We start from the raw sequence: 21,623 nt of genomic DNA, 5'->3' as shown, positions 1-21,623 counted from the left end.
TCAGCTCCATATATTAGACTGTTATTCGGGGTGCTGCAAAATTCTGCCCAATAACATGGGTAAAACCAAAAAAGCAGTCACCTAGCACTATAAAGACTAACAAGACTATCTCATTATTCACAGAGCTACGTGGCTGCTTTTTTTGTGTGTTACCAAGATCAGACGCACCCCGCTACCTCTCTGCAAATAAAATTGGGACCCTCTGCCCTATAGCTTGGAAAATGCCACTGCCCCTTCCACCCCCAGTCAGAGGGGCGGCCCGATGTCTGTGGATGGGGCCGCCTCCCCCGCCGCCGCCGGCAGCCAGAGAGAGCCCCGCTCCTGGGCCGCCAGCCTCAGAAAACTACCGCTCCCAGCAGCCTCCGCGGCGCGCAGCGCGCGTCCAGCCAATCAGTGGAGGGCGTGTTGGTGGGTGCCAAGATGGCGGAGCCCAGGGCGCGAAGGAGGCGCTGTTTGTGAGGCCTGAAAGGTGAGGGGGCGGCCCCTGTCTGTATGTGGGGAGGGGGGAGCGCACCCCCCGGGTTGTGTGTATGTGTGGGGGGGGTGCTCCTCGGGGTATATGTGGGGGGGCTGTGGGGAGCACCCCCAGGGTGTATGTATGTGGGGGGAGTGGGGGGGGCTGTTGGGAGCACCCCTGGGGTGTATGTATGTGGGGGGGTTGTGGGGAGCACCCCCAGGGTGTATGTATGTGGGGGGAGTGCTCCTGGGTGTATATGTGGGGGGGTTGTGGGGAGCACCCCTGGGGTGTATGTATGTGGGGGGAGTGCTCCTGGGTGTATATGTGGGGGGGTTGTGGGGAGCACCCCTGGGGTGTATGTATGTGGGGGGAGTGCTCCTGGGTGTATATGTGGGGGGGCTGTTGGGAGCACCCCTGGGGTGTATGTATGTGGGGGGAGTGCTCCTGGGTGTATATGTGGGGGGGTTGTGGGGAAGTGTATGTATGTGGGGGGAGTGCTCCTGGGTGTATATGTGGGGGGGGCTGTTGGGAGCACCCCTGGGGTGTATGTATGTGGGGGGAGTGCTCCTGGGTGTATATGTGGGGGGGGGGTTGTGGGGAGCACCCCCAGGGTGTATGTATGTGGGGGGCATGGGGAAGTGCCCCGGGTGTATGCATGTGGGGGCAGGGGCAGCACCCGGGTGTATGTGTTGGGGGGCGGGAGCAGTGCCCCCACATGTATATGTGCCCCTCCCCCAAGCAAGTTCAAGGGGTGCTGGTAGGTGATAGGGCTCACACATGCACATCTCTGTGCCCCCTGGGACTGCCCCACTGGGGCAGATGGGGAAGCAGGGTGATGGGGTTTCACACCTTCTCCTCTAGCCACAGGAGCCTGCCCCTTCCCACAGCTGGGAAGTCCAAGAGCCCTGGCTCCCTACCCTTCTGCTCTAAATGTTAGACCTCACTTGTTTCCCAGATCTGGGAGCAGGAAGGGAAGCCAGGATTCTCCCCCCCCACTCCACCCGCACCCTATGCTCTATTCATCCTGATGTGATTAGAACTTATGACCCCCTGCGCCCAATACTCCCATGAGCTGATCAGTGGGCTACTGTCTCTTCCTTATAATTAGGCCCCTACCAAATTCATGGCCATGGAAAATGTGTGTCTGACCATGAAATCTGGTATTTTGTGTGCGTTTATCCTCTACTGTACAGATTTCACAAAGGAGACCAGTATTTCTCAAACTGAAGGTCCTGACCCAAAAAGAAGTTGCAAGGGGGGGTCATAAGGTTATTTTAGGGGTGTCATGGCATTGCCACCCTTACTTCTGCACTGCCTTCAGAGGAGCTGGGTAGCTGGAGAGTGGCAGCTGATGTCCAGATGACCAGTTTTGATGGCAGCACCCTGGTAGCAGCCAGAAGTAATGGTAGCAATACGGTACCATGCTGCCCTTACTTCTGTGCTGCTGCTTTTGGCAGCTTTCATCCAGCTCCCCAGCTGCCCACCTCGAAGGCAGCATCACTGCCAGCAGCAGTCCAGAACAAGGTAGCAGTACCACAACTCCCCCAATAACCTGGTGTCCTCTCACCCCCAAAACTCCTTTTCACATCAGGGGACCCCTGCAATTGCAACACTGAAATTTCAAATTCAAATAGCTGAAATAATGAAATCTGCTATTTAAAAAATCCTGTGACCCTGAAATTGACCAAAATGGACCGTGGATTTGGTAGGGCCCTACTTATAATGGTCTCAGAGCTGCCAAATCCTGGCTCCCAGCCTCTTGCATAAACCAGGTTGCACTGCCTTCTGCTAAGAGTGAATCCTTTGTTATAGAAATAAAAGGTGTGCTTGATTGACAGTGCCCCAGGAGAAGTGTTTGGGTGAGAGGGGAGTGGGTGAGAAATGCTGTTATGAACAAGCTGCTGTATCTTCTCTCTGCCTTTCAGAACAGAAAGATGAAGGTTGTCAATCTAAAACAGGCCATTCTCCAGGCCTGGAGAGAACGGTGGAGTGATTACCAGTGGGCCATAAACATGAAGAAATTCTTCCCTAAAGGAGCCACGTGGGACATACTTAATTTGGCAGGTCAGGATTTGGTTTTGTTTGACTGTTTGGGTGCACATGTCTGTGTTATGTGCGTGGTACAAAGCGAGACACACATATCACCCAGATAAGCAAACTGCAGCACTTGTATTATGTTTACCTGCATTTCTATGTCTGGGCTGAAAAACTCCCAAATAGAAATGGAAGGTCCAAAGACTTGTGTACATGTGGAGCCCTTCACAGGGACGACTCGTGCTTAAAGCCAAGCGTGTAAATCTTGGGAAGAGTGGAGTATATAGCATGATTGTTGGCTGCAACAACTTGCTCGGCTATTCCTGACACCGAGAGATGCAGAATACTTTGGCGGCTAGAGCAATAAATTGGGACTAAAGAGACCTGGATTCTCTTCCAAGCTGGGCTGCTGGTTTGCTTGGAGACCGTGAGCATCTTTTTGTGCCTCAGTTTCTCTATCTGTACAATGGGGGAAATGATCCTGCGCTTCCCTTTAAAGAACTTAACGATCTGTGGCTAAAAAGTGCTGTGTAAGAACTAAGTATTTCTGTTGTTGTACATGTTAGGGTAATATTATTTCTTAATAAACTGAAAGCATCCTCCAACCCACATGTCATTAGAATTCATTTTTCTCACCCCAGTTCTAGAAGGGAAATTGACACAAATCCTGCTAAAAGTTGTTACCTGCTTGAGTATATGTAGGTAGAAGAAATTGCCAGGCTTTTCTGCCAATTATGGTAAGGTGTTGCTGGTTTTTCCTGAGTGGCAAGTGTGTGTTCGAAAGCCCTGTGTAAGCCAATGCAAATCACTTGTTGTAGAGTTGATGTAAAGGAGAGATTTTCAAGGGAAATAGCCCCCATTCAAACCAACATGAAGAACTGGACTGGATGTCCTAATTATTCTAGATTATGCCGTAACCTAAACTCCTATCTTTTCTGTATGCAGTTCTATTCATCTGGGTCTGTTTTCTGTTCGGTGAGGAATGAAAAATTCTCTGTTTTGCTTGCGAGATCCCATTTCTGTTCTTTTCCAAAGTTCTTAATTAGTGCATTAGTATAGGGTTTACAGAATTTACCAGACACTTATTTTGGATTTTACATCCCTAATTCCTATGCCCAGATTTAGGCACCTAAAATCCAAATGGCCTGGTCTGCCCTTCCACTTCCCCTTCCTCTAATCTCAGCTCCATTGCAGCAACAGAACTTGCAGATGTTCAGAATATTGAAATTCAGGGCACTTCCATTTAATTGCCTATCTCTGCATGTGGGAGCTTAACTTTAGGCACCTGGGTTTGAAACTTTTAGCTCAGATCCATCCTAACAGAGTCTCTCAGGTTCTCTGCAGACACGGTGCACAGGTGACTCAGTGATCTGCCATTGTGAAAGAGGCAGATCTGAAGGCAGCGGACGGGATTCCAAAGCTGCAGGATAAGAGGCAGTGGAAAGGCACTAGGCTGACTCTGGAGACTGGTTCCAGCCCCAGTTCTGTCACTGCTGTGCAGCCTTTGACAAGTGTGTTCCCCTCCCTCTGGGTCTGTTTTTCCCTTCACCCATTACCTCTCTTGTCTATGCAGGGTAAAGACTGTCTCTTACAATGTGTCTGTAGAATGAGCCTTTGGTCTCAATTGCTACTGTAATATAAATAATGGCCAGGTTTTGGAGTCCGGGGAGGGCTGGTTTGTCATTTGGAATAGCTCTGATCATCCTTGTTTTTCTGGCTGAGGTGATTTCCTTTAACCCTGCCTTGCAGTAGTTCTAGAATGGTCCTTTTTAATGTTCAGATGCTTTTAAATCCAAAGACCCGAAGGAAAAAATCTGGCAGCAGGTTGCCAGAACAACCCCAGTCCTGGCAGAGCCATAATCTACTACAGCGGGTTTCAAACTTTTTTCTCGTGACCCAGTTGACTCAACAGAATTTGACTGGAGTGTGGGCTCCAGGGCTGGGCTGAGGACGAGAGCTGTGGGGTGTAGGGCGGGGCTTCGGCTTTGGGGGGAGGGGGCCGAGCAGGAGAGGCTTACCTCTGTCAGAGAGAGGCAGCAGTGGGGGCAGGAGGGGAGCTGGTGTTGGGGGAGCTGGCTTAAAAGCCAGTTCCCCCCAGCACTTCACCATGGGGGGTAGGGGAGGCAGAGGGCATAGCAGGGGGACCGGGCGTGAGCCGGGAATGAACCATCCTGGAGGCTCTTAATACATTTAAAAGGCAGAGCTGCATTGGGGTTAGCTCCCAGGGCCGAGAACCAACCCTGCTGAGTCTCTGCACTTTCCCCCCTTATCGACTAATTGAGTAGTTGATGGAAAATTCCCTCGATTAGTTAAACGCAATTCAGCATCCCTATGAAGCGATGCCGGGTGAATCGTGCAGTGATACATACACGCTGGATCGTCGTGTCCCGTTGGGGCTGTCCTGCTCCCTCGTTACAGGATGAGCAGAAGGGGAACAGTTGCCGTAGTTCTCTCTGGTGAACAGAAAGCTGCTTTCTGCTTCCTGCTGTCTGTAATTGCTGAGCACGTTCTAGGATGCATCTTGCACCAAATCCGAATTTTTGGCTGCTTGTGAACGACCGTTGTCTCGGGATTCAGACTGGTGCTTATGTTTGAACGGCTGCCCTCCAAGAAAGAGAGGGTTGCATTTATGTAGATTCCCAAATGGCACCTTCTACCTCCAGCATCCGGGTGCCTCAACTCATTAAAAGAGAGGCTGCAAAATGTGGGTCTGTCTTTGTGAGACAGGCTCCGTGCGCTGCTGCAGCAGTTCAAATGGTCAATTAAAAGCTTGACTGAACAGATAGGACACGCTCTGCACCCGTGAGCTGCCAAACCCGGGTGCTGGCAGATTACCAGGAGAAGCAGCAGCAGCCGCCAAAAGTGCAGGGGCGTTCTCAGCAGAGGGGCGGTTGGCCGGGCCGGGAGAGCTCAGGAACCAATGGCAAAAGCCACCCCGCTGCGGCAGCATCCCAGGGGTGCGTGGGAGGGGAGGGTCTCCCCTGGATCACAGGGCCCCAGGACGTTGGAGGGCATTGAGAACAGCAGCTCTCAGGCAGTGGGGCTGAGTTAACGGCGGGATACTTTCCGCTTCCTACATTGTATATTGCCCTCTGCTCCTGGGCATGGGGAGTTGTAGGGTGTGTCTAGTTTGAAAGACTTTCTGCTCAATCTTTGCAGTCCGCTGTATTGTCTTTGCCCCCTTCCCGCTTGGGCGTGTGTTAGCTGACCCCAAACCTTTCTTGTTGGGATTGCAGAAGCTCTTCTGGACCAGGCCATGATTGGCCCATCGCCCAACCCACTGATCTTGTCCTACCTGAAATACGCCATCAGTTCCCAGGTAACCACCCTCTGTAGCACTTCTCTTGCGCGACAGACGCGGATGCAGTAAGCTTCCCAGCCCCGAGTTAGAGGACTTGCTATTCCCGGAAAGCCAAGGCTCAGAGGTTAAGTGGCCCGTGTAGAGCCACAGAGGGCATCCATGTGAGAGCCAGAGGTAGAATTCAGGGTTTGCTGTCTCCCAATCCATACTCTGTAGGGGTGTAAGAGACTAGTCGACAATCTGATAAGCAGAAGCTTATTGGACAGTCGACTAATTCATCTGACAAAGCAGGTCTTTGCCCATGAAAGCTTATGCTCCAATACATCTGCTAGCCTATAAGGTGCCACAGGACTCCTTGTCGCTTCGAGTAATGATGCAACAAGTCGCTTCCCACCCCCCTCCCACCTTGCTGCCTCTATCAGAGAGAGGCAGCAATGGAGGGAGGCGGAGCCAGCTTAAAAGCTGGTTCCCCCCATCACTGTCTCCATGGGGGTCAGGGGAGGTAGACACAGGGCAGGAAACAATGCGAACTAGGACTGAAGCAGTCTCCACTTGCGCTGCTGCTTCTGCCATTCTGCTTTTGAAATGTACACGAGCCCCAGTGGAATTCTTGTACATTTCGAAAGCAGAAGCCGGCAGGGAGGGCTGGGCCAGTGGGGGACTCCACTGGGACTCTTGTACATTTCAAATGTGCAGGCGCCGGCAGGGCTCTTGCCGCAGTTCAAAGGCAGAGGCGCCCTAATCCCATCGATTATTCGATTAGTGAATCTACATTTAACATCCCTTGTACTCTGACCACTCGATCGCGCGTTTCCCCTCCGCCAGGCAGAATATCCCTTGGATCAGTACGTGCCGAAGCGATCAAACTTCTGCTGGTGACCTGCGCCTACCGGGGGCCGTAGGGATCCCTTGTCCGTTAGACAAGTCCTCAGCTGCTAGACGCTCCTGCTTTCCTTGGCTTGTTGTTTAAAATTGTTGTTTCATGTGAACTTTGTGTGAAGCAAATCAGCGCTCGCCCGAAAACGTCTGTTTACATTTGTGCTGGGTCAGTGCCTGAGCCCCTTTTTAAGAGACAAGTAGCACAGCCGTAAAATGACCTCATTGTTCCTTGGCAACCCAAATTGCATTTTCAAATGTTACCTAGTAACTTTCTTGCTCTGTTTCTTTTTTCTCCTTTGTTCCTAGATGGTGTCTTACTCCACGGTCCTGACGGCCATCAGTAAGGTAGACCCTGCTGGACGCTGTCTTTCATTTTTACCGACAATCGGTGTATCTATTTCGGTCCCACTCACTCCTGCCAGATATAGGTCAAGCGGAAAAATGACATCCTTTGCTGAGTCAGCAGCGATGAGGTGGCACAAACCAGAGAGATGACGCTTCCGTGTCCCTGCTCGGTGGAACAGAGTGTTCCCCATCAATGGAAAGCGATCCCTCTGCTTTTCCTTTGGGAAACTGTGCGCCGTTCCTCGCTAGGCATCTAGTTAACAGGCCCCCGGCTGACACATCCATTTCACCGCAGCCAACAATCCCAGCCATGATGGGGAAATCCGGGGGCTCATACTTAATGCCAACAACGCAGGCAATGAATGCAGAATCGTAGCTTGGAACGGAGGCCTTTTTCTCTTTGGCTGAAGCAGCGTGAACATCTTAGCCTGTGTAACAGGCATTAAATGTCCCAAGAGATGAGTTTAGGGAGTGCTCAGAACCCAACAATTCTTAGTGGAGGGGAGGTCCATCGATAGCTACCAGCTAGGGTGGCCAGGGATGCAACCTCTGACTTCTGGAAGGTGGGAGCGGATGATAGGGGGTGGATTACTCAATAGTTCCCTGTTCTTTGTGTTCCCTCTAAAGCCCCTGGCATTGGCCACTGTCGGAAGACAGGGTTGTGGGCTGGATGGACCCCTGGTCTGATCCCTCATGGCCTTTCTTTCTGGGCAATGAATGATGCAGAAAATCTGCCAAAGGAGACGTTGTCGTTTAGCGTCGGGGAAATGCGCCCCCAGACAAGTGTGCTGTGGGTACAGAGTGGTTCATATGAATGATTGCTAGTGACTGCCAGCATGAGTGAGTTCCTCGGCCTTTGAAGTGGGGAGCTCTCGTTCTCAGCCCAATATTTTTCACACTTCCTTATGTTTATGATAGAAATAAAGGAGGAAAAGGTCTGTGGTGATCGTGTGAACCCAGATCGCTTGAGAAGTAAGAGCATGGGGGCAGTAGGAGAGCGAGATTTTCTTTGCTTTAGGATGTAATCCAACTTCCGACCCCTGAGAGCCTTTCATGAGCCTTTCCCAGCAGGTCATGACCACTAGCTGAGATGCATTGACCTAGAATCACAGAAATATGGGACTAAAAAGATCTCAGTGACTCATCTAGCCCCGGCCCCTCTGCTGAGGCAGGACGAAGTATTATCTCGTCCATCCTTGATGCGTGTTTGTGTAACGGAAAAGTCTCCATGGACAACTATCCCACAGTCTCCCGAGGCAATTTATTCCCGTGCTTAGCACCCTGACAGTCAGGAAGTTTTTCCTAATGTCCAACCTAAATCTCCCTGGCTGTAATTTAAGCCTGGTACGTCTTGTCCTGTCCTCAATGGATAAGAAGAACAATTTATCACCCGCCTCTTTATAGCAGCCTTTTATGTACTTGAAAACTATTACCATTTCCACCCCCATCAGTCATTGCTTCTCCAGACTAAACAAACCCGTTTTTTTCAATATTTCGTCATAGGTCATGTTTTCTAGACCTTTCATCATTTTTGGTCGCTCTCCTCTGGACCGCCTCCAATTCGTCCACATCTTTCTTGAAGTGTGGTGCCCAGAACGGTCTCCCTAGTTGCTGAGCCAAATGGCAAGATTACTTCTTGTGTCTTGCCTACAACGTTCCTGCCAATGCAGCCTTCGTTTCTGCAGAGCTGTTGACCTAGCTGCCTATAACCGTGCTTGGCTGGGGAGCCGTGTCCTATCTGAATGAGAGTCAGCGGTGTGATGCTGTTGCACAAAAAGCAAACATGATTCTGGGATGCATTAACAGGTGTGTTGTGAGCAAAACACGAGAAGTCATTCTTCCGCTCTATGCGGCGCTAGTTAGGCCTCAGTTGGAGTATTGTGTCCAGTTCTGGGCATCGCATTTCAAGAAGGATGTGGAGAAATTGGAGAGGGTCCAGAGAAGAGCAACAAGAATGATGAAAGGTCTAGAGAACATGACCTATGAAGGAAGGCTGAAAGAATTGGGTTTGTTTAGTTTAGAAAAGAGAAGACTGAGGTGGGATATGATAGCAGTTTTCAGGTATCTAAAAGGGTGTCATAAGGAGGAGGGAGAAAACTTGTTCATCTTGGCCTCTGAGGATAGAACAAGAAGCAATGGGCTTAAACTGCAGCAAGGGAGGTTTAGGTTGGACATTAGGAAAAAATTCCTAACTGTCAGGATGATCAAACACTGGAATAAATTGCCTAGGGGGGTTGTGGAATCCCCCTCTCTGGAGATATTTAAGAGTAGGTTAGATAAATGTCTATCAGGGATGGTCTAGACAGTACTGGGTCCTGCCATGAGGGCAGGGGGCTGGACTCGACCTCTCAAGGTCCCTTCCAGTCCTAGTATTCTATGATTCTATCCTAGAGAGGGACGCATCCTGTCATGTAAGGTTTTGTTTTAATACCTGAAGTCTGTATTTATTGTGTCCAGTTGTAACAACCCCTTGTGTTCCTGTGTTGTAGTTCGATGACTTCTCCCGAGATCTCTGTGTCCAGTCCCTGCTGGAGATCATGGATATGTTTTGTGATCGGCTCAGGTACGGCGCTGCTGTTCTGTGGCGATGTGCTCTCTTCGGAAGGGTTGGGTGACGATGCTGTTGGTGGAGTTGCCCTAATGCCCTTGAGAGGCAAAAGTCGATAATACTGACGAGCCAGGCACAGTGGGTATGCGGTAGGTTCCCCAACTCTGGGTCGCCCCCCCAGAAGGAGCGATGCCAGCAGCTGGTGGGGTGGCAGTGATCCCGAGTGCCATGTTACTCCTCACAGTTCGAGCTCGCGTGGCCGAAGTGGCTGAGGTCATGCTGCATGGTGGATGCCATTTTGCTCTTGAAAATGGCATCGTCCTGCTGTCTGGGGACCGAGGATTTAACAGGTCACTACGGTGGGGTCATGCCGAGCGAACATTTGGGAACCGCTGATGTAGGGGTTGGGCACCCTGAGCCGTTGCCCTCCTGGACACCCGCCCAGCTGCATTGCACACCCAGAGCCTAGGAACTGCCAGAGTGGCTCGAACCAGTAGCCCACCTGGGCCACTATCCTGTTGCTGACCGTGGCTGGTGCCCGCTTTCTAGGCAGGTGCAAACTCCTGTGTGTGGCAGAGACAGGGTTACCTGCCCCAGGAACAGATTTCTTCCTGACCCCCAGTGGCCAAAGGTAGGCGTAAGCTGTGAAACCTGAGGGATAAGATCCCTGCGTGTGCCTTTCAGTCCTCAGCTGCAGCACCTTCTGCTCCAGCCCCGGGCTGTGTGCACCCAATGCCGCCAGCGCACTGCACCGCACCCCTTCTGGTTCTGAGCAGAGCCGGCTGGGCATGCGACCCGGAACGTATGCCTTGGTACGAGGCGCTTGCTGAGGTGCGTCCCAAGAGCGCACGAGGTGCTGATGGTCTGTCAACGGTTGGGGGCTTTAAACTGTTTTTCAAAAACCCAGAAAGCTCGTCGTTTACCCTAAAGCAGGGGTTCCCAAACTTTTTGACACGGGGACCAGTAAATCCATTCACGAACTTTTGGAGGACTGGTAATGTTCATTTGCATATTCATTAATCAAATGATGAATATTCAAATAAGTTGTTTCTGGTCCTCCCCAAACCCCCAGTGCCAGCTTTAGCAAAGCTTTTGACTTGGTCACCGACAATATTCTTGCCAGCGAGTTAAGGAATCTGGATTGGATAAATGGGCTGTAAGACAGACAAAGCTGGTTAGACCAGGGTTTCCCAAACTTTTCACTTTAGTTGGAACCTTTTTTTTCCAATACTGCTTTTTGCAGCCCAAAACTAAACACGTAAAAAACAAACTGAGAAAATACCATAGAACACGTCTGGTATTTTCTCATTAGGTGAGTTGTATTATTATTAGTTGTATCAGTTTGTAGTTTCGAACTGCCTGGCTGGTAAATGTGCTCAGGCTGCATGAGTGTGTCTGTCAGCCAGACCGTTCGCTACTACTCGAGGGGTGTGTGTGGGGGGACAATAGAGTCCCCGGGCCGGACTAACTCCTGCTTTGCGGGGGGGGAGGTGGGAACAGGGGGAACAGCGTCCCAAGATCTACATATGGCCGGGTCAGTCCCACTCCCCGCAGGCCGATTCATTCCTCCCCCCTGCTTCCCCCCGCTGTGCCTCTGGCCAACCCCACTTCCCCCAACCCCCTCCCGGGCAGCCAGGTCCCTCCCGCTTCTCCCAATCTCCCTTGGCCAGCCCCACTGCCCACATCCAGCCCTCCTTCCAGCGGCCGCTTCTTCTCCTTCTCCCACCCCCCCATCTTCCCCGGCCAGCTCCCTGCTCCCAACCTCGCACCCCCCGGCAGCCCTGCTTCCACTGGCCCCCCAATCTCCCCAGCTTGCCCCGATTCCCCCGTCCAGTGCTGCTTCCGGTGGTCAGCTCTCCCCTCCTCCTCGCCCCAGAATCCCCTGGCACCTGCACCTTCCCATAGCCCTGCACCTTCCTGGTGCTTCCCCCTTCCCTTACTGCCCCACCCCCTTTGCCCTCTCTTTCCCTGATACCCGCCCCTCAGCACTCTGCCCCATCCCCTCCTGCCCCTCTGTGCCCTCACACATGACCTGCTCCATCCCCACCTCTCTCATGCCCACCCCTTCTGTCAAGCCTTCTCCCAGCACCTCCTCCTCCAGCCCCCAATGCCCTTCCCCTCTCCTTTCCTCTCCCAGCATCACCCTGTCCCCCCTCCCACTGACACCGCCCCTCCTGCCTTTTCCCTCATTGTCTGCACTTGGCCCCCTGGCATTTGTCTCTCTCTCCTGCACCCAGTCCCTTGGTGCCTTCCCCTCCCAAGCCCCTTCTCCTTCCACTCCTCCCCCTCCGCGCAAGCCCGCCGCTGCCGCCTCCGCCCATGCCTGTTCCCTACCTTCTGCCTTCCACATTGCGGGGCCGGAGGCCGCCGGAGCCAGCATGGCCCCGCCACGTGCCTCCGAAGACTTTTAAAATCCCGGGCCGTGACGTCACGTCACGCCCAGGCGTCCTCCCCACCCACGTGCAATGCCGCACATGGGCAGCAGCAGGCGGTGAGGAGGAGCTGGGGAGGGGAGGGAATGGACGGGATAGGAAGGAGGAAATAGCGGCTCTTACGTTTCATGAAGCTGAATTGCAACAATTAATATTCATTTGTCACCAACTGTTGACAAGAAACTTCCACTGGCCAAATACGAAGCTGTCCGCTTCGTCCAATCCCTCTTAATTTGATCCTCCATTTAATTAGCGCCAAACCTCTGGCACCAAGTGATGCAAGAACGTCTACCCGTAGCGCATCGATCAGTGCTGATTACTGTGGGCCAGACAATTCAATTGGGGCTTAGGAAAGTATCCCTTTAATGAGAAGACTCGCGAGGCCAGGAAGAAACTGTGCTGGTGGGGGATTTCAGCCGCCCTGGCGGTTGTAAGCAGGGCAAAGCGCTTTGTGCGAGTTGAGGGTGGGGGGAACAGTCGCTGGGTGGGTGAAATTCAGCCACCGTGCTAAAAGTGTGGGGCTGAGACTTGAGACGCTTGCGTTCAGTCCCCCCTGTTCCCGGGTGTGACCGTGTGCATCTCCCTCGGGGCGTGTACACTGGAGACGCAGCAGCAGCACGGCTGTGCAGACACTTCCGAGGGTATGGGGGGGGGGGGCCTTCCTCCCTCACTGTAATAAATTCACCTCTCTGAGAGGCGGTAGCTAGGCTGATGGATGAATTTGTCCATTGGCCTACCGGGGTCTACCCGGGGGCGGGTACATCTGCGTAAATATGTTGCCCAGGTTGGGTTTTTTCCCACAGCTCTGTAGTTAATTGGACCTAACTGGGTTGCTAGGTGTTTGGGTGCTGCCGGGGTGGGGGAGCCTGGAACAAGGGGGAAGGTCCCCCAAGGAGATGGTCAACCCTCCGATTTTCTTCTGCCCTCGCGCAGCTGCCATGGCAAAGCGGAGGAGTGCATTGGCCTGTGCCGGGCCCTGATGAGCGCCCTCAACTGGATGCTGCGCTGTGCGGCCTTCTACGTGGAGAAGGTCAAAGAGCTGCTGGACCAGGCGGCGGCGGAGAGCCAGCTGAAGATGTGCCTGGAGCGGCTGGAGAAGGTGGTGGGCAGCACGAAAAACCGGGCCCTGATTCACATCGGCAAGCTGGAGGAGACGTGTACGTCGCTGGGCCCCTCGCCGGGGGGCTGCGTCCCTCCCACCCCATCCCCTCGGTTCGTCTGGCTGGCGGCTCTGCCCTGGCCAAGCCCGAGCTCCCGAATTTCCTTCCTGTTTGCTGTCGCCACCATCCTTTCCGTCATCGGGGCAGGGGGGCACGTCTTTGCCTCCTCCTCTCCTTATCCCGCTTGGCCGCACCCTGCCATCCCCCGCCAGGGCTTTCTCTGTCCCTGCAGTTCAAACAGCCGGGCACCCGCTGCGGCCTCTGGCGTGGGACCCATGCGGCCTGCCCCGTGGCCCCCGGAGGTGGAGTGGCCGTGGTGCGAAGACTGCTGCAGACGCGCTCTGTTGCCCTGCCTGGGGAGGGTGCTGTGCAAAGCCAAGCTGCAGCTGGGGGCAGGGCAGATCTCTGCTGGGATTTCCACGGGCACCTGTGGGCGTCTGGCACCTGATTCCCATTGCGGCTGGACAGCATTTGGCTGCCTACTCCCCGGCGCTCCTAGGCAAATCCCAGCCCCGTCTGGCCCTCTCAGCAGTGCCGACCTGCCTGGAGTCTCATGGGCTCCCTGGGGTGCCTGCATTGAAAATAATCCGCCCCTCCCCCCGCCTCCTTTCCTTCCAGCTTCGTGGAGCGCCGTGGAGCAGTCGCTGCTCAAGCTGGGGGAGAACCTCGGCAACCTCAGCAACCCCCAGCTCCGGAGCCAGGCGGACGAGTGCATCTCCCTGATCAAGAGGTAGATCGTGGGCTTGGGGCTAGGAGCTGGGCCAGCGAGGGTGGCCCCGGGGCTCCCATTGGCACATCCCAGGGGCTCACTGCGGATGCCAGTTGGCTCCGCTCCTGTCTGTGGTTGCGTCCCTGCTCCTCTGCTGAAGGCCACAAGAAACCCAAGAGGTGGGTGAGCCTGGTGCTCCCTCCAGCCATCTCCTGTGCCCGTTGGCCTCAGTGTGCAGCCTGCCCTGCCCCTCTCCCGGCCTCGGACCCGATGGGGCGGGTGGGAGCTGGCAGGGCGGAGGGTAGATGGGACTCAATCGCCCCAGGCAGCCACCACCCCTCCCAAGGGCTGGAAGGCCCCCCCTTCTCCAGCAGCCCTTCCCTCTTTAGCTTTCCGGCCTTGTCTGCTTGGGGATAACACCCACACAGGCCCTGCTCTGAGTGGCCATGCAGGGAGCTGTCCTGGGACAGCCAGAGTCCTTTAACCTCACAGCCGGCCTTATTCCGGACTGACTGCCCTATGTGGACCAGCCCTAGGAGTGGCCAGAGCCAGGTGTTAATCGCCAGAGACCCGGCCAGTGCCCAAGGGTTCATCTTGCTAACCAGAGGACTGGCTCAGCTGACCCAGACGTGGCAGCAGTGTAGGGCAGGTTCAAACCAGTTACCTTCGGCTCTGGCTGGGTGTCGGGCCTCCCCCACCATCACCCGAGCCCCCTGCCCGGTTGCCACTGTCCTCCTCTTGCAGCATTCCCACCATGCTCTCAGCCCACTCCGAGCAGCTGAACAAAACTGGCTTCCCCACCGTGCACGCCGTGGTGCTGCTGGAGGGAACCATGAACCTCACGGGGGAGACCCACCCTCTTGTGGAGCAGCTGATGATGGTGAAGCGGATGCAGGTACAGCAGCTTGTCTGCTCCCTGTCCTGGGCGAGTCCTGAGGCAGTGTGGCCTAGCAGGGGCCGGGAGCCAGCCTCGCGGAGCTCCCGTCCCAGCTGTGGTGCTGTCTGTCTGTGGCCTTGTCAGGTCCCTTCCCGACGTGACGTCTGGCTTGCACAAGGCCGGCCTCCGATCTCGCCCCAAAGTGCAGGGACGTGCGACTCCCTCCCGCTCCAGTTTAGGGTTCACTGGCCTTCAGCATCACGCCCCGGGCGGGGGCGCTGCTGGAGCAGCCTTGCACCACAGTGGGAACTGGGTTAAGAACGTAAGAACGGCCACGCTGGGTCAGACCAAAGGTCCATTTAGCCCAGTATCCCGTCTGCCGACAGTGGCCAAGGCCAGATGCCCCAGAGGGAGGGATGACAACAGGGAATCCTCACGTGATCCCTCTCCTGTCACCCATTTACAGAGAAAGAGGCCTGGGACACCGTTCCTACCATCCTGGCTAATAGCCATTGATGGACCTAACCTCCATGAATCTATCTAGCTCTTTTTTGAACCCTGTCAAAATCCTAGCCTTTACCGCATCCTCTGGCGAGGAGTTCCACAGGTAGACTGTGTGCTGAGTGAAGAAAAACTTCCTTTTGTTTGTTTTAAACCTGTTGCTTATTCATTTCATTTGGTGACCCCTAGTTCTTATACTGTGGGAATACGTAAATAACTTTTCCTTATTCACTTTCTCCACACCAGTCATGATTTTATAGACCTCTATCCTATCCCCCCTTAGTCTCCTCTTTTCTAAGCTCAGAAGTCCAAGTCTTTTTAATCTCTCTTCATATGGGCACCGTTCCAAACCCCGAATCATTTTTGTTGGGCACCAGTTAACTGGTTCCCCAGATAAGCATGCTGGTAAGGCGAGGCTTCCCGGGTCATCGGTTACCCCTTTACGTCCCTAGTCCAGTTGCGTGTCGCCTGCATTAGTGCCGGGTGGAGCTCTTCCCTGCTCTGGTGGCTGGTCCGGGTCGGAGTCTGCTTTCACCTCTGGGGGACGGGGTTGGTCCTCCGGCTCATGTGGCAGAGGCACCTGCCTTTAGATCAAGAGGCTCCAGGTTCGATCCCCGCTGACAGCCCGTGGGGATGGGGGAGTGGCACATGCTGGACTTTCCGAGCCTGAGAGCTGTTCCGTTGCATTGGCAGCGTGTTCCCTCGCCGCTCTTTGTGCTGGAGATCTGGAAAGCCTGTTTTGTGGGCCTGATCGAGTCCCCCGAGGGCACGGAGGAGCTGAAGTGGACGGCTTTCACCTTCCTTAAGGTAACGCCCATCCTGCGCCCCGTCCCTGCCACGAGCCTGAGGTCTCACCGCCCTGCCGGCCCGAGGTAGAGCAATTCCCCCTCTTGCAGTGGAATCGCAGGCTGAGCCCGCAGGCAGCATCCCGTGACCCCAAGCAACCAAGCATTTGTCCAGGGCTTGTTCACACCGCTGGTCTTGGCTTGATGGAGAGCCTGCGCCCTTCCAGGACGGGGCGTTGGCCTGGCCGTATCCAGCTGAGGGCGAGCGCCCCGATCTTATGGGTCAGATCTCCATGGCTTCCCCCTGGGCCTCACGCCTTCCCCCTCTGAGACGGTGGCTCCTGCGTGCCCAGCAGCTCCTCCCGGGCCCCTCTCTTCCCCGCCTCTCCCCTCATCTTCCCTCACCCCCAAACCGGCTGGTCAGGTCACGGGCTCCTCTCCGCAGCCCGTCGCTATCCCACCGGCCACAGCTGGCTGGGCCTCCCGGTCACCAGGAGTCACTGGGGTCACCGTTCCCCAGGTCACTGGCCGGGGTCCCCAGTTCCGTGCTGGCCCCTGTAACAGCAAACTCCCTCTCTACTCAGCTTGGGAAACCAGGGACAGAGTGCCCCTCCCCCGCATGCAGTCCCCCAAATCCCTCACTTCGTCACACCGTGCCCGCCTGGGTGCCCCCAGCTGCGGAGGGTGGGGGGGTCGCTGCCCCCTGCAGGAAGAAGGCTGTGCTTGAAGAGGGCTTTATGGGTGCCAAGGGGCTGTCTGGTTTAGATCAGCCGGGGTGGGGGGGAAGGGAGTGTTGTGCTAAGCACCCGTCCCTGTTGCTTTTTACATTCCTCTCTTGTCCTTGGCAGGCTGCAGGGTTATGTGTTCAGCTTCCTTCTTTCCCCCCTCCCGAGTGTAAACAGCAGCAGATGGGCCTGGATTCCCCCTCCCAGCCCTGGTCCGCGATCTTCTCTTTTCTCTAAAGAGCAGACAGTAACTGATCCCCAGAACTAGCTCAGCATGTGACAGCTTTGTTTTGCTCCGCCGCCTCCCGCTGGGACTGGCTGGCCGGAAGGGAATCCGGGATCCAGTGGGAAGGAGCAGACGCTCCTGCCCTCAGATTAGGAAGTGGGTTAGGAAGAAACTGGGACGGTTCTTTATGTGCGGGCGATTCCGCCAGTGTCCACTGGGGGGCATCCTCCCCCCTTCCTTGGGAACAGCTGGCCCTCGATGTTGACTGGCTGGATCGCTGGGGCTGCACGAACTCAGGTCTGCACCGTGGCTCGCTCTGGCTGGAGCCAAATGTCTCAAAAGCTGTTTCTTGCAGATCCCGCAGGTTCTGGTTAAGCTCAAGAAATACCCCCAGGGGGAGAAGGTGAGTTGCTGTGGCTGTCGGTGTTCAGTGTGATTCTCTCTCTCTCTCTCTCTCACTCACACACCCCCGGACCCATGTTTGTCAGGGAGGTGCCTAGGGACCAGACAGATTGGGCACCCTCATGTGCCGGGCACTGTGCACTCAGAGCAGCCAACAGTCCCGTCCCCAAGCAGTGGATGGTCGGATAGCCGGGCAGGCCGCAGGCTTTGTAACTCATTGCATGGACAAGGGACTCCTTGCATCCCCCTTCCCCCCCCCCGCCTCCGTTAGGGTTGCCAACTCTGAAGCTATTCGCGTTGATTTTTCCCCAATGTCACTTTCTTAAAATGCCCAGTGAAAAGCTCCAGGTTGGCTTCCCGTGGTCGCCGGGAGATTGCTGCCGATTCGCTGAGCCCCCCAGGCCAATCCTGGAGGGGTGGCAACTCTACCCCCACTCCCTGGGTGCCACCCTTCTACCGCCCTCTATTTTAGGCCCTTTCTGAAACTCTGCCCCTCTGCCTGGAGTTGGGTTGCGCCTCCCCTAGCAGGGCCCTCCTTCCCCCCAGCCAGTCTGGGACCGTGTTGTGTCACACACTGTGCAGATATACGCCTTGCGCCCTCAGAGGCGTGGGCCCCTGGAATAGTCTGGTCAGTGGGGCTGCTCCCGTCGGTAACTGTTAAGCACACGCGTGAGTCTCAGCCAGATGGGGGCCGCCTGCCCCGAGGGGCTCACAGGGGAGGAGACCAACTCCTGGCCTCGGGGGTGTGAGGGGAGGAGGGGTATCGGCGTAAGAGCTGGTCTAGGTCGAAACGCAGGGGAGGTTTTATAGCCGTGGTCAGAGTTCCTCTCTGCCTGGCTGCTCTGATCTGTTCTTGCCCCAGCGCTCTTACTCTTACTGTGCGGGGTTTTGTTTCCTGGGGTGAGACCTCCACAAGAAAACACCAGCCCCGCCCGCTTCTCAGCCTCTCACCCTTGTCGTGCCACCTTGCAACACGGGGGTGGGGGATCTTTTTTGGGTGGGGGGGCCGCTGACCCCAGAAAAATCAGTCGGGGGCTGCACAGAAGTGAGAAGCGAACAAACAAAAGACCCTTCCCACAGCCCCTCACACATCAGAGCTCAGGGGGGCCCAGGCTGAAAGATTCTGTGGGTCTCTCTGCGCTCTGGGGTGGGGCCAAAAATGAGTTCAGTGTGTGGGAGGGGGCGGCTGGGAAGCAGGCTTGGGATGTGGGTGGAAGGGAGGGTGCAGGAGCGGAGGGGGGTGAGGGGTCTGGGCAGGAGGGGGCTGCAAGGCTGGAGTGCCAATGCCAGCTTCCCAATGTGGAGGGGGGAGCCCCAAGACTCGGGGGGCAGATCCGGCCCCCGGGCCGTAGGTTCCCCACCCCTGCTGTAATGCATGAATGGAGGTCCGGGCCTGCCGCTCCCATTGGTGCTGAGGGTCCTGTTCCCACGGTGCTGTGACTTCAGTGCGAGCTGGTGTGTGCGAGCTGGTGTGTGCCCGCCCGTGTGAAGCTGCGCCAGGTGAGGCAGCTGATGGGGAAGACGCAAGCCCGGGTTTCGAGGCGGCTTTGGTGCCTCAGCTGAAAGCGCCGCTTGGGCCTCGCGAAGCGAATGCTGAGCGAACACTCGCCTCTTGTGTTGCTGCAGGATTTCACCGAGGACGTGAATTGTGCCTTTGAGTTCCTGCTGAAACTCACCCCACTGCTGGACAAAGCTGATCAGCGGTGCAAGTGAGTCCCCCCTCCCCTGTCCGCGCCCCACCCCGCAGCACCCGGGGACAGGGCCTGGGCATGCGGACGGGCCTGGCTGCTGTATGCCACAGGCCTCCCCTGCGGCGGGAATGATGGGGTACCCCCGAGCTGCCATCCGGCCGGCCTGTCCCTCCTGCTGGATGTGCCTCGCGGCCTCGAGCGTGCAGACTGGCCCGTGTCCCAAGTTTCAGACCTGTTAGAAAACTTGGATCCAGTTTTCCTTCTCATCCCCGTGGCAGAACACCCAGCGCCTGGCTACCACGGCCCGGCTCTGCGATTAGCCATCCAGGCGTGGTTGGGCAGCCGTGCCCTGCTGCCTGCTCGCGAGGCTGACGTACGGGTTGGAGCAGGGGTGTAAAAGCCCCGCTTTTAATGGGTTCCAGTTAACCGATAGGAGCTGCCTACCCCAGACAGGGGCTGCTCCAGCCCCACAGGCCCGCCACCTGTGTAGTCCCTCCACCCCCCTCCACGGCAGGTTACATGCTGGTTCCCCTCTCCGGGGAGGTGGCTTCGCTGCAGCCTGCAGTGCGTGTAACTGCTAGGATTGTTACCGCTTACACGGTTACTTTTCTGCAGCACTGGTCTGGAGAGGACAGCTGTGCTCTCCCCGCCTGTCTCGTTTCCTTCCCAGCCGCAAGGGTCTGACGGCTGAGCGCCGGGCTACTCACGCTCCCTGCCCACAGACAAGCTGCCCCGCCCCCCGGGGACGAGGGTCGATGTTGGCAGCCCCGTTTAATAGACCTGGCGACATGCCAGGGTGGTACCGTGGCCAGGGAGAAAACCCCGGAGTTCTGGGTTTGCCTGCTGAGCCAGTTAACTCCCCGCCTGCCTGTACATGGGGCCAAAACCCTGCATCTGGAGCCCCCAGTACACGGGGCTGTCGCCTTTCTTTGGTCGGAAGCACAAAGGCCGTGCCCTGTCCGCCGCAGGCTGCTTCCTCCATCTCACAGCGAGCGTGTGCAGGACACCGCGTGCTCTGAGCGCCTTCTCCCTCCATTCCAGCTGTGACTGCACCAGCCTGCTCCTGCAGGAGTGTAGCAAACAGGGGCTGCTCTCGGAGGCCAACATGACCAACCTGGTGGCCAAGCGGTAGGTCCCCAGCTCTGCTGCTTTGGCAGCCGGCGCATCCCTTTCCCCCGGGGAGTCGCTGGGTTCGGGGCGCCCGGAGGGTCTGTCCATTGGGAGTCCCCGGGGCAGTGTGGGTCTGACCCGCCGGCCAAACCCCAAAGGAAGAGCTGGAGCGGGGAGGGAGCCTAAAGGATCCCAGGTGTCCCAGCTTGGATAGAATCCTAGAGCTGGAAGAGACCTCAGGAGTCATCACGTCCAGCCCCTGCCCAAGGCAGGACCAGACCTGGCCTTGGCTGGTCTCTGGAGCAGGCTGTGGGACCGGGAGGGTAGGGGAGGGGTTGGTCAGCACAGGGAGCTGTATCCTTGGCTCAGCTCTTCTGGGACGTGGCTGGCCGCAGGCTGCCTGTGTGGGGTGGGGTGGATTCCCGGGGGCTGTGAACCCGCCCCTCTGGGCGGGGATGGGGTGCTTGCAGAAGGCAGCAGGGGTGGTATTGCTTGGAAAGCAGTGGAAGAGCGAGAGGAGGCTCCTCTCTGATTCCCTCATCTCCATGGGGTCCCCCCTCCCCCCAGGACGGCCGACAGGGAGCACGCGCCGCGCCTGAAGTCGGCAGAGAATGCCAACATCCAGCCCAACCCGGGGCTCATCCTCAGGGCGGAGCCCACTGTCACCAACATCCTCAAGGTAGGCTCCCCCGGGCTTACTGCGGGCTCCCGGGATCCCATAGTTGCCGGTTCTCTCCCCGGCCTGGGGGAACGGCGGTGCTGGCAGCAGGAGGCTGGCGGCTGGCAGCCCTGTGCCGCGCCACGGGCATCGGCTGCTCTCCTATCCTGCCCTGGTGGCTGAGAGTCCCAGGGGCTGTTCCCGTGCCGAGTCATCCCTTGAACGGCCTCGGGAAGCCCTGATGCTGAATCACTGTGGCCGTAACAGCATTGGCAGCATGGCTCAGGACTTGCAGGTAGAGCCTCGGTTGGTCCTGCGCCCAGCCGCTCCCTGGCTCACCCCCACAGCGCTCACGCAGACTTTCCCTGCATTGGTGCGGCCCAGGAGCGAGCAGGATCCCAGCTTCCGACTCAGCTGCTCTGCTTTGTTCCGTAGGTTCCTGCTGAGCCGCAGCAGGGGCTGGGTCGTGGGTAATTGCAGCTCTTCTCGGGTGGGAGCTGAGCAAGTCTGGCCACTCCAGGAGAGCAGCCCCCGCCAGACGCTGCCTGGAAGGGCTTATTCCTCCGGGGGGGCTGGGAGTCTCGTTTTCTCCTACGGACTGGAACCACGTGGCTTTTGATGGTGGCTGACTTGCCTGTGGCATCATTGAGAGCCAATCAGAGACTCCGGTCCTGCCCTGAGATCTAAAGCCACCTCATAAAACCATTAGCGGCGAGGAGTCCTAGGGCACCTTCTAGACTAACCCCCCCTCTGATACTTCATAAAACCGTGGGGCTTTTTCAC

At 56.4% G+C, this 21,623-nt stretch overlaps 1 protein-coding gene across 4 annotated transcripts in view; it reads left to right on the top strand.

The window, feature by feature from the left end:
• The first annotated feature begins 318 nt into the window (after nucleotides 1-318).
• Nucleotides 319-21,623, top strand: part of MED24 (mediator complex subunit 24) — a 38,578-nt gene continuing 17,273 nt past the window's right edge. For 2 of the 4 annotated variants that reach the window (XM_075911728.2, XM_075911727.2), the window contains exons 1-13: nucleotides 319-469; nucleotides 2,383-2,521; nucleotides 5,728-5,810; nucleotides 6,978-7,016; nucleotides 9,506-9,579; nucleotides 12,930-13,153; nucleotides 13,775-13,886; nucleotides 14,610-14,760; nucleotides 15,937-16,050; nucleotides 17,335-17,382; nucleotides 19,008-19,090; nucleotides 20,114-20,200; nucleotides 20,750-20,861. In XM_075911728.2, the coding sequence (XP_075767843.2) occupies nucleotides 2,392-2,521; nucleotides 5,728-5,810; nucleotides 6,978-7,016; nucleotides 9,506-9,579; nucleotides 12,930-13,153; nucleotides 13,775-13,886; nucleotides 14,610-14,760; nucleotides 15,937-16,050; nucleotides 17,335-17,382; nucleotides 19,008-19,090; nucleotides 20,114-20,200; nucleotides 20,750-20,861 (1,257 nt within the window). In that variant the 5' untranslated portion in view covers nucleotides 319-469; nucleotides 2,383-2,391. Of the gene's footprint in view, nucleotides 470-2,382; nucleotides 2,522-5,727; nucleotides 5,811-6,977; nucleotides 7,017-8,638; nucleotides 8,823-9,505; nucleotides 9,580-12,929; nucleotides 13,154-13,774; nucleotides 13,887-14,609; nucleotides 14,761-15,936; nucleotides 16,051-17,334; nucleotides 17,383-19,007; nucleotides 19,091-20,113; nucleotides 20,201-20,749; nucleotides 20,862-21,623 lie in introns of those variants that run through there. The other 2 variants (XM_075911729.2, XM_075911730.2) reach the window with 2 other exon arrangements.

Source organism: Pelodiscus sinensis, chromosome 29, assembly GCF_052426305.1.
Source record: "Pelodiscus sinensis isolate ZL-2025 chromosome 29, ASM5242630v1, whole genome shotgun sequence".
Lineage (NCBI taxonomy): Eukaryota > Metazoa > Chordata > Testudines > Trionychidae > Pelodiscus > Pelodiscus sinensis.
This window is presented reverse-complemented; position numbering and strand designations above follow the sequence as displayed.